Source organism: Lissotriton vulgaris, chromosome 3_1 (assembly GCF_964263255.1).
Source record: "Lissotriton vulgaris chromosome 3_1, aLisVul1.2, whole genome shotgun sequence".
Taxonomy (NCBI): Eukaryota; Metazoa; Chordata; class Amphibia; order Caudata; family Salamandridae; genus Lissotriton; species Lissotriton vulgaris.
This window is the reverse complement of record NC_141689.1, coordinates 878,179,527-878,192,116: the sequence shown is the minus strand read 5'-3', so window position 1 is coordinate 878,192,116 and position 12,590 is coordinate 878,179,527. Positions and strand designations below refer to the sequence as shown.

General features: G+C 45.5%; 1 protein-coding gene across 1 annotated transcript in view; it reads right to left on the bottom strand.

Annotated features, from left to right (window-relative positions):
- TUT7 (terminal uridylyl transferase 7) overlaps window positions 1-6,901 on the bottom strand; it is a 1,558,036-nt gene extending 1,551,135 nt beyond the window's left edge. Inside the window, exon 1 of the mRNA XM_086961199.1 lies at window positions 6,737-6,901. Coding sequence (XP_086817325.1) covers window positions 6,737-6,836 — 100 coding nt within the window. The 5' untranslated portion in view covers window positions 6,837-6,901. The remainder of the gene's footprint in view (window positions 1-6,736) is intronic.
- Between the last annotated feature and the right edge of the window lie 5,689 nt (window positions 6,902-12,590).

Here is a 12,590-nt window from a genome sequence, read left to right as displayed (position 1 = left end):
GAATTGATGTTTCTGGGTAAATCTCCATCTCCCACCTCAACCCATATCTGGCCAACTTGTATTGGCCCCATGCCCATCCCAAAGCAGCAGATCAAGAGCCTGGGCATATGGCTTGACGGCTCCTTCGGTTTCAACCACCAAGCTTCTAAGCTGTCGGCCACTTGCTTTGGTCTAATGAGAATGCTGAGAAAGATTCTCCCCCTGCTCCCCTTCCAGGCCAGGAGGATTATGGTCCAGACTCTCATGCTGTCCCGCCTCGACTACGGAAACGCTCTGTACTTGGGTGCCCCCCAGTCCAATACCCAGAGGCTACAAGTCATTCAGAACTGTGCTGCTCGCCTTCTGCGCCAGATTCCCCGGAGACAATCTGCGAAACCCGCCTTGAGTAACCTCCACTGGCTTCCTATCCGTTTCAGGATACAGTTTAGGGCCATGCGCATAGCCCACAAAGCTATGTGGAAATCAGGCCCATGCATCCTTCACCCCCTATCAACCCCCTAGGAGTCTTCGCTCCAGCTCAGCGTTCCGGGCCACCTCCGTGAAAGTTCGCAGATCCAGGTGGGGTGGACGTGCTTTCTCCTTGAACGCTTCCAACCTCTGGAACTCCCTCCCCCTCACTCTTCGAGAGGAACCCAATCTGTTAGCATTCCGTAAACGTCTCAAAGCCTATCTTTTCAACATCGCACACTAGCATCACTCGCACCTCTGTCTCTCCGCTCCGCAAGCGCTAGGAGGCCTCTGGGTAGCTGGGGCTATACAAATCCAAATTCAATTCAATTCAATGCAGATTGTGCAGCTCCGAGAATGTAGGGGTACATCTTTCTCTCTTCCGTTTAACACCAAAGGTCAATGCTTTGTGCTTAGTCATTCAATTATTGCTATTCAAGTTGGGTTGGTATTGTATTTGGATTTATATAGCAGTTACTACACAATACAAGGCGAAGAGTTTCACGTGGAGTAGCACAAAACTCCGAAACCCAAGGTTACTGGGTAATCTAGTGGTTATTGAGATTAATTGTGTGTTCTCGGGATAGATTGAATGCATTTTCTCCAGTTACTTTAGGATAAATTGTATACAGGTATGTATACACATTCAGCGCAAATTAGGCCACGGGACACCAGGATGGTGCTGCCAAAGTACGTACTCTTGCCTATGTGATCATAGTTCTTAAATGGATGCGCAGAGCCTTTGGGTGAAAATGAACATTATTCTTCAAGTTACTAACAATTACTAAAAACGTATAAGTGGATCGAGGACACATGGAAACATGCAACAAAACGTTAAGAACGTCATTAGTTCCCTAATTTCCCTTGTACATGGAATTGGATTTTGATACAAGATTTGTGGTGCCCTGAAGAAGCCCTTTTGTAAGGGCGAAACACGTTGGCGGCATCACATGTGAATAATCAAATGTGAAAAGAAAAAAAAAACACAACAATGAAGTTACAATTTGTATATCAAAACTGAGAATTATGAACTAAACTCATATTACATGAATGTTGGACGGCTACTAAAACAGCTACGATTTGGAATTATGTTGCCTCTCATCCTTTTGGATTATTCGTATTTGATTTATGGCCATGTGGCAGCGGGCAACCACTGATATAAAGGAATGTCATGAGTGACTAAAGTAGGTGGTGCAGTAAGTTATCTAACCTAGCTGCTGCTATTTTCTCAGGTAAACTCATTAGTGGAGGCTATTGGTTTCAGGTGAGCGGTTAGGAAGATTGATAGGCTGGTGGAGATTAGGCAACGTTAGATTACAGGGACAGGGTTCTTTTAAGAGGAGAGGTTGTGATCGAATAAATGAGGTATCATACAAATGCAGAATTTTCAATAAGAAGGATTGAGGCATTCAGGAATGAGGCTGTGCAGAGTCTATTCTCAGAAAATTCCTTAGCGCCAGGAAGCCGCTTGGTCGCAGTGCGCTTTATTAAGAACTTTCTTCATTCATAGATGTTATACAGAGAAAGACTGGTAAAATGAGGGTCACTGAAGAAAGGAGAAGAATCAAGTGGGAGTAAGTTAGGGTTCCTTTTCAATGCAGGATTCAGGAGTATAGTGAGAGATGGCTTTCTGAGTTAGCAAGCAATAGGAGAATGTAAGCTGTAAAAAACAGAAACCACGTTCGACATTGCGCTCCATATCCAGGGCAGAGATGTATGTCATTTGTTGTGTAATATATCTGGATGCAATAACCAATAGCTCAGAGAGGCACCAAATACCAGTTGAGTGGTACGCAATGGGAATTGCAGAAATTGTTTACATTTCAAAGACACGCTCTTAATTACATAGACCATGCCCCATACATAGACTCCCAACATTTTACAACCCACTTAAAGCCCTGGCAGTTAACATTTCCTTGCCTGCTGGTGCAGAGTGGCCCCAATGTCACCTTTACGGTGAACAAGCTTTACAACAAAACTTTTACAACGCACTACCATTACAACGCGGTCATTACAACGCAAACCATTACAACACATTGCGCTGGGGGGCGCTCTAGGATAGGGAATAAGTTTAATTTTCTATCCAAAACCTTCCCTAGTGTCCACGGGGACTAGAGTTGGAATAGAAAATTAAATTTGTCACTATCCAGCACCTCTAAGCGCTATGCGTTGTAAAGGTATGCGATGTAAAAACCGCGTTGTAAAGGCAGGCGTTGTAATAGCCTGCGTTGTAACGTCATACATCCCACGTTTACCACTGTGAGCCAGTAGCAGCTGTTTATCCAAAAGCAAGTGGTGTTCTAAAAACTTGTTGATTTTAGATTAACGAAGGCTGAAATATCCCAGCATGGAAAGTACTGTTGCCCAAAAAGCAAGCACTGCTGCATGTTTTAAGCACGATATAGTCAACAAGCAGCACAGCATAACGAAGTCAGAACTGGCCTTCCTTTCTATAGCCACCTGTAAAGCATTTTCGAATTATCCTAAAAAATGAGGTACTGGGGCTTTCAGCCCCATACTTGCAAAGTGGTCAGGGCTGAAAAACAGGCAGAACTTGCAAGTCAAATACAAAACACGGAGCTGGAAATTTACCTGCAATTCGCACTAATCATGTCAATAGAAACATAACAAGACTAAAAAGACCATAATGTACCAGGTTATCAAAAGACAGCCCAGGGGTGGGCAGTGCATGTGATGACATGGAGTGTTGGTGGTCACAGTACAAGTAATGGGCCCCTTAGGGGTAACACTGGGTCACACTTCCAGCCAGCCCTCCCGATCTGTAGCACCATTCTGGGACATGCAGGTCTGGACAGCATTGAGGGTCCAGCCTCCCCACGACCAGTAGTCACAGCAGAGCCCTGTGACCCAAAGTGGGGGTCACACTCACCACCGAGTAGTGGCCTGCGCAGAGCTACAGCATTAGAGGACGTCTAGGCGGAGGCCGGGAACCTGTGTCCGCGATGGCGCAGACGTGTGCTTGGGCCCGGCGCAAAGCCTGAGTGCTAGAATTCAATAAATACACTTATCACACTTAAACCCAACTGACAATACATATAAGCATATATACATGATTTAACGGTGTGCTTTTTAGTTACAGTATTCCCATAGGCACTGAAGATCAAATGCAGAACATGCATGTCTAAAATTATGCTGCATTGCGTCTCCTTGAAGAACAGTAACCCAAAGCACAAAAGCAGAGTGGACTCCAAACATTCTTTTTTTTTTGCTAATTATTTAATTATGGTGGCTGAGGTGCTAGGCCACTCCTAGCTCGATTTTTAGGTCTCGCCTCGCGATGCAGCGCATAGCGCTGCTCGCGAAGCAAGTCTTATTGACGCTGTGTAGGCTGCGAAGTGGGACAGTAGATGTGCACAAGCTTAAAAACCCATTGCAGACAATGGGTGTGAACGCGCGCTTTAGCAGACATGGGCGGTGAACGCGCACGTCTGATCTTGCGCTCTCCCACGCTTTCACTTTCGCGAGGGAGTGCGCGAAAGACCACGCCGGTATTGTAGAGGTTAGTTAGCTCACTGTTTGCTACTTAACTCGCTGTTTGTTCTCTGCACGTTTTCACTGTGCCTTCATGCCTACACAGGCAGCATACGGCAGCAACATTCTTTTTTCAGTCGCAGCCTCACTCCTCAATGTTTATTGTGCAGCAGAAACAAGACGGACGCTGCAGAGTTCACGGACCTCTAACGGGCTTGTTTTAAAACAGCACCGTGCTCGCTCACCACTCCAGCTTCCCCAGCGCCACACGTCTTATCGGCTTCACCAGTCTGCTTTGTAGCCTTGCACTGTATATCTGTGCATACCTGATGCCTGTAACCCTGAACCCCCCCACCGTGCGCGCACACACACACACACACAGACGCACGCGCTAGGCTTTGCGTCCATAGTTTCAATCACTTTACTCCCTCCACCCACTCGGCTTTGCTGTTGCAGCCTCTTACCTTCCTTGCACCCAAGGCTCTGCCGCTGCGTCCAATCATAACCTGTTTCCTCCCTCTGGACACCTGGCTCCTAGCCCACCCACCCTAACAGTACACTACCCTCTCTACTCTACCTGTTCCAACCGTGTTCTGTCGTCTGTGCCAGTACTTTTTTTTGTTAGGTCTGGTTTTATTTAAACAGCCGCCTCAAATGAGATAATGGAGGATGTGCTTTTCTTTTGTTTATTGTTTTTAATCGTTGACAGCGGGTCAGGCCTGCTTTCACTTTAATATTAGCGTGCACACCATGCTAAATATGTAAAGTGGTGGCCGCACTTTTGTTTTCTTATGCGCACATCACCAAAAAGAACTTACAAACATTGATTTCGTACTTTTTAACAGCGCAGCATACCGTACTTTCACTTTCTTTGAATCGAACGCGCTCTGTGCCTTCCAGCACAGCTGCGTCCCCGGCCTCACATGATACCCCCTGACCCGTCCCCACTACTCGGCAGCAGAAGCCAGAAGTAGAGGTGCCACAGTAAGGTATAAAGAAACAATGTATTGGTTGTGGCAAAACGAGGTCACTGTAGAGAGGCTGTGTAACTACAACTAGGGACAGAATTGTTTTTTGTTCATTGGGTCAGTGTACGCGGAGTCAAAGTGTGGGTTTGCGATTGGCTGTGAGGACCAGCATAGTCGTTCACTTCGTGACAGTTTTAGAGACAGTTGTGCCACTGGTCAGGAGTTTGTAGTACTTCCTAGTCTTCCATAGGAGCGCCAAGAGGTAATCAAAAGCTCTGCAGCGACGCTGCTTCACCAGACGTCGACTCTGCCCGAAAAAGAGTTTGTAGTATCATCCGTTTCCAACACCTAGAGTGCATCTAAAGCAGCATCGATTTATTTCTCCCCACCGCGCGTACTGTAGTTCAGCACACAGACTGCAGCCACCACAAAAGATATGACTGACATGCAGAACTGCACCTACAAGCCTCCAGTAGCGATTTATCGTTTCTTTTTTCCAACAGTACAATAAATTTGTACTTTCACTTTTTTTTCAACTTTATGTGCGCAGCTACCATTTTGCAATTGAATCTGTCTGGTTGAAACGCAACTGATGCTCATATAAAGCGCTCCAATACCTTCGGGTCTAGTTCGTACTATATAAAACTTCCTAAACAAAACAAGCATTTGGAATGCAATAGGTCTCGCATTACCAACAGTTTAAGCTATTGGCATTGTAAATGACAATGACTTAGGCTCTAAAAACCAATACATAAATAAAAGGCATTGTCATTTACAATGCCAATAGCTCAAACTCATGTAACTGCGAGACATATTGCATTACAAATGCTTGTTTCATCAAGTCAGTCAAGCCAGCAAGGACATTAACATAAAATAGCATCTAATGCCTTCCTTTACTCTGCTGGTGTGCCAACAAAAGGATTTTAGGAGTTCAACACCTCAATGACTGCATTTAAATAACAAAACAAATAGGTTCCTCAGATTGCAGCTCTTCAGGGGGAGTACATGTGCAACATGGTTTCAGTAAAAGGTGTTCTCTGCTACTTCAGTTTCCACTTAAATATCTGAGGTGGGTAATGTCCACTGCATTACCCACACCACCCCCCAAATCTCTAAAATATTGGGGGCCGGGGGTATATTCCCTCCTGTCCCCCACGGTTCCTACACCCAGGTGCAGGAGTAATGTGCTTGAAGAAAGGCTTTTGGGTCCGAGTGTGCAAGTAAGTGCAGCAGTATAGGGACAAGATTGTGAAAACAAAACCAAACATCGAATGCCACTGACACAAAGGTAGGACTAAAACGTTGCTGCTGCTGTGGGACACTGAATAACTTAAGTGAAAGCGCTCAGAAAAAAGATGACAAAGGACATTACTGTTCTAAGTTAGGTATGTAGTTTAAATGGCACTGATTAACTGTATATGTAAAACTTATATTGCGGTTTGAGGCATGCTTAGATAATTATGCAAGGGTACACAATAAGACTTGTCTCCATTTGTGTGGAGTTCCACCTCTTTGAAAACCAGCACATGTGGTGTATTTAAAGAAATTTGCAGGTACAGACACTGAAAAAGCGTGACTGTCGTGGCACATTCAGGACCGTCTATTTAGTGCTAACGCGCTGATCTTTCTGCACTCTTCCCAGACACATATCCAAGATGTGAACTCTATACGGGCGGGGGTAACCACGGCGTTTGTCATCTGTGCACTGAAACCACGGAAAAGAGCAAGGGTCTGGCTGGGCACAGTTCGGACAGGGGTCAGAGCTCCCCGCAATCCAGGAAACGGACACAGGGCTTAAATGATCCTAAAGACTATAATACATTTCCTACCGTGGCTGAGAGGGGCATCGGGACCGGGCTCGCTGGTGCCGCTGTCCCCTGGTGGACAAACGGGAAGCGGGGCCGAGCTGTTGGTATTCTGTACATCCATTTCCTGAGTCCCCTCTGTGTTCGTGACGGAAATGACGCCTGCTCACCACCGCGTACCGGCTTGCTGCAACGACGTATCGCCACGTGACCCGGAGAGCTAGGCGGATTGACGTCAGGGCGCGAGAAAACTTTTACCGGCCGGCCTGGGGCACGTGAAGGTGGTTGCACTATTATGTGGGTGCGGATCCCCTTTGGAATGACGGGTGTGCTGACCCATTACTACCGTCACGGTGACACGAGAGAATCCAACAGCCTGGACTCAACCGTGGATTCAAATACAGCGAGGGCTCTGTGAGTGTGGTTCAGAACCATTGGTTCGGTACGCTTCACAAAGTATCCTGCCAAATGCCTCGGCGCCTTGCAGAAGTCCAAGATAAACACAGCACACGTGCTTCCGGGCAGAGAATGCCGCTTTGGTAAACTCAAACCTAGGTCTCATCTTTTTTTAATTTTTTTTATTTAATGCGATTTTAAATTGCGCGAGCTTTACCCGAAGGTGTCAGAGCGCTTTACAGAAGGACCAGTTACATTACAAAATGACTTCAGAGTACATGAGTTACATAAACTATACAAACAGAAAGACTCAAAATTCACATAAGAATGATAGTAAACAGGTCTACAACAAATGCAAGTGGTTAGAGTCACATATATACTATACAAGTTGCAGATTCGCTCAAGGTTACATTTTTAATAAAAGTTGAAGCGGTTAGGGTTGGACAAATGAAAAATACACATTTACAAAGTATGATCTTCTCGCCATTGCTGGGATGGAGACCTATTCACCGTTCCTGTGTCTGGCGAGTCACGAGATTGAGGGAAACAGGTGGCATTCCTTGAGTCAGCAGGCAGGAAGGAATGGAGGACTTCTCATCAGTCCTGCATCTGGTGAGGTGTACTCTTGAGGGAGGAGAGAGGGAAGCATGTGAGTGGATGGGGAGACAGCACATCAGCGGTATCGAACCACCGGGCTTTGCAAGCAGGGGGCAATTGCGGGCTTACCTTCTGTTTTTGTTCTTTTTGATATTTTTTGTACTCTCCAAAGTGTGACTTCTTGTCCGGCGCTGTGCTTTAGCAGCCTGCGGCACCAGGGGAGCATTCAGGAATTATAGTTTGCTTCAAGCGCAATAGGATGATTTCTAACCCCCAGCCTGGGGCGAGCAGGGTGGCGACCAGGCACCCACTGGTCTTGGCGGCAGTGGGCTGGTATTTTGGTGTTGACGGTCCCCTTTCCTTACTGTGCCAGCCATGAGATGGACTTCTAGAGCAGCTAGATGGCCTCTCTCCCATCCCACCTAGGGCAGCACTCGTTCAGCGGGGCCCGGAGTGTCAAGGAGACCAGCAGTGGATATGAGGGGGCTGGGGTGAACTCCAGGGGGGTGCTGCTACAGCCTCCGAGGATCTACATGTCACAGCCTCCCTTATCCATCAGTGGCTGTGATCCAGCGAGATTACCAGCTTGGGTTTTTAATAAACTACCATACTCACCTGGGCCCATAAACAGTCACACAAAAGCCGATAATCACTGCTGCAATCAATTTTATATTTTTTGTGATGATTTTACCTTTACGCCAATTCTTACCAACCCTATCACCTTGGATCTTAATTTCCTCTGGTCAGTAGCAGAATAGGTAGAAATGACATTTAACCTTTATTTTTAAAATGACCACAGACTCGAGAGAGTTTTAAAAAGTTTTATCTAGTTAATAATTCTGTGAGTCAGATGCCAATACATGTCATACACCAGTTTCGTTAAGGAAATAATGATCAAGAATAAGACACAATAACTTAGTAAAATCTCATGACAGTGGCACCTGGAAAGGGTGGAATCAAAGAACCGTACAAGGACATACTACAAGGAATTATATTTACCTAGAATGGTGTGAGGACCAACCCCTGGCCAAGGAGCTGGAAAGGGAACTCCTGAGTAGTCAGGAGTCGCCAGTTCAGGACAGGATAGGTGACCTCTTCTAAGTGCAACCCCAGCATTGCAACCCTCTCTGGTACTGCTCTCTTCGATTGTTCCCCCTCTGGATGGACAGATTCTTCTTCAGTAATTCTTAGACTCTTCTCTCTCCCCGTCTCTTCTCTCTCGATTCTTCTATCAGAGTGCTCGAACAGCGTCTCTGACCTCTGTGGCCTCCGCCGTCATCTGCATCGGTGATGGGTCTGTGACATCTAACTGACTAAACCTACCTTAGTTATACTATTCTATGTGTATGTACCGTCCCCAATGTTTCAATATTCGTGAAAACCCCTATTTCGGATTGGACAAGGAGATAGGGAGAGGTCATCACACCATACTAATGTAATGCTTTTTCTTTAGTTCATTGTTCAATATTCCCACCCCTTAGTTTTATTTTCCAAAGCTTTATTCCCACCCACATTTCACATTAGGAACAAATACAATGTATACAAATTTTGACTTCTTCTCCTTCCCTTCTCCGGGTCGAGAGATGAGGTTCCCAAGCGCTTCATTGCTAGAGCGACCTTGGCTGAGTTTCAAATGACACATCATGGATCCGGACTGGTTTGGGTGCGCTTGCGCACCAGTCAGGTGGGATAGGGATTTCAGTCGCCCTCCAGGCCCAAATACGAACTAATGATAAAGTTAGAGAAAAACATGTTAGAATACGAAAATAAATTAATGCACTGTATACCACTTATTCCTACTCTAATCACTTTAATTTATTTTTACTTTTGGATTAGCAGTTTAATAAGACATGCAGGGTTTAGTTTAAGCAGAGCATGTGTATTAACATGTGAGTTTCAAGGGGCCACTTAATAGCTACTGCGCAGCGGCAAAGTTTTTCCCCCAAAGCAAAAGACGTCACACTACGTAGAGGCAGTAGACGCATGCATGTGAACGTTCCCGCGTCTCTTCAGCCATTTTTAGACACTTGGGTTACTTATTAGTAAAACACATAGGCAAGCTTCCCCTAGATTCAATGTAAAATGGGTAATACAATTATTAGTATTTAAGAACAGGTTGATTACAATATTACACATTATTTAAGAGGATTGCATCAGAGCAAGTCTCTTTTATGAAACCTTGCTCCATCAATCTCCTCTCTTTTTTTTTTAAATACTTTTTTTTTTTAAACAATTTTTATTGAACATTTTGCATAATATTCCAGTGAGAGTGTATTTTGCATGGCATACAGACACACATCCAGTGTTAAATATATATATTCATTCTTTCGTGTCTCAGATTACAGACCCCGCAGTCCCATCCCCTGCACCCATGCGCTTCTTAAAAATACTGATCTTAAGGAACCATTCCTCATCAATTGTTCATGCACTAGTATCAGATTCTGATTCTTCTAGTGGGGGGAGGGTTCACATATATTGCCCCGATAGGTGTTCCAGCCTCCCCAGACCTTCCCCCATTTACTCGGACACCCTCAATGGATATATACTGACTTTTCCGCCATCATCGCTATGTCCATGTTATTTCACCATTGATTGAGAGTGGGGCTAACCCTGGATCCCCAGTGCTGTGCAATGTTTCTTTTTGCTACCGTCATACCTAAGGTTACCCAGTCCTGAGCAATCATATTTAAATCTGTCGGCTCCCAGATATTGAGTAGGCAGCACCTTTGTTCTGGCAGTATGGTAACATGTGTGACCTGGGAGAGTGTTCGCATCACAGCGGTCCAGTAGTATATTATCTTAGGACACAGCCAAATAGTATGGTAGAATGTGCCTGTCTCCCCGCATTTTCTGAGACAGAGCGGCGTGTCTGCGCGATGTATCTTATGCAGGAGTGTCCTAGTGTAGTACCTGCGGTGCAAAATTTTTAATTGCACTAATCTAAGTCTTGATGGAATTGCAGCCTCTCTGGGGGAAGCGAGTGCCTCCTGCCAGTCAGCCTCATCTATGTCTCCCAACTCACGCTGCCACGTGGCCTTCAGTGTCACTGTGGGGTCAGAGCGATTATTGACTATTTTTCAGTAGGTCAGTGAGATTGCCTTTTTGTGTAGGTGGTTTGTTAAGAGCCTATCCTCCCAACAGGGAGGATTTTTCGGTTCTTGTATCTGGTGGTAATAGTGACTGAAGTGCAAGTCTGATCATGTACTGAAATAGTTCTGTCTGGGCTAGGCCATAAGTGGCCTGTAGATGGGCAAAGGTAACCACTCCTCCCTTCTGCCACAGATCCCCAACTTTTAATACGCCTATTAAGTCCCAACTGTGAAAGCTCTTAGTATTGCCCAGCATCCCGAGTTACTTTGTATCCCATAACGGCATTGCTTGCGTGACCACCCCTTCCCAGCCTAGTGTTCGTTGCGCCACAAACCAGATGCGTATTGTGTGTAGCATTGGACCTGTAATATTGTACTGTTTCTTTTTATTGTACAGGGCACCCATGATCCCTGTTGGGGCTAGAAGGTGCCTATCCAACCGGTATGCAGGGTCCTCTTGGGGGAGATGAAGCCATTGGTTAATAGCCACTAGCTGGGGAGCCCAATAGTATACTTTGATATCGGGAAGAGCAATCCCGCTATCATACCAGCTTCTAGTGAGTTTATGCAGTGCTATACGGTGCGTTTTTCCATCCCAAAGCAGCGTTGTCACTTCTGCATTGACCGCTGTGAAGTATGCAGAGAGGACAGGGAACGGTGTGTTCTGTAACGCGTATAGAAACTTGGGGAGTGCCATAATTTTATATCCCATCAGACGGCCCTTTTGGCCTACTATAGCCAATATAACTAGTTCTATTCTACAAACACACCCTCATCGATCTGCATAAGGTCTGAGACCTCCTTTTGAATCATTTGCTTGTCGACTTTGGCCTGTCGGCAGACAGTCAACGCAGACGTTATCCTAGCTGCACAGAAGAAACAACAGGCTGGGCCACAATGGAGACATAGGCAGCAAGTAAATATGACTCCAAAGTCTCCAGCAAGTATCATGAATATCTTCCAACCCCAGGTAGATAAAAGACCCCAGAACCATCCACTAAGGGACCATGTACCATTGTCGACATGTGCTTCACTAGCTAACCGGTGAAGTTTCTGGATTGCAAGGTGTATGGTAGGGGCCGAATCAGGAATGAAAACACAACAAGAGCTGCCGATCACGCAACAGGCTCCACCCCTATCTGCTAGGATGACGTCAAGAACTATTCGGTTTTGGAGCGAAACAAGCCTCGTAGCCTGAAGCTCAACAGTAATGTTGGTCAGAATACAAGTTGTGGTCTGAACCACATTTTCCACTATTCTTGACAGGCGTCTTATACTACGGCTATTGAAAATCGGTCCCCAAAAAGGAGTGAGACCTTTGGAAATATCTTCAAACTGTTGCAAGGAGGTGTCAGTCTGATCAGTACTATCAGTATCAAAACTCCTAATGCTTCTATTGGATTCTATCTCTCGCCTAACTAATTGATGTGTCTTATGATAATCAGATGGGGCAATATAAACGGGGGGGTAAAGGAATGAGAGGTAACACCGCCCTGCCCATCCCCGGGGAAGCCAGGTATATGCGTTTTCACCGCATACAAAATATACGTTAGGAGGAGTAATCACAGGAGGAGTACTGAATGTCTGCAAGGTGTAAGTGTAATTACATCTACTGCGTCCTACCTTAATATGACCTCGTCCCTGTATGCAAAAGGGGGAAGTGCTATTTATAATGGGAATTGGCAAAGCTTTGTCATTGGTGACATTTCGTTCTTTAAAATGCTGAAAATACATAGTGGAGTTGAAAAGTTCAAAATCTTGCATTTCCTCTTGTAACCAGGTAGCATTTTCATATT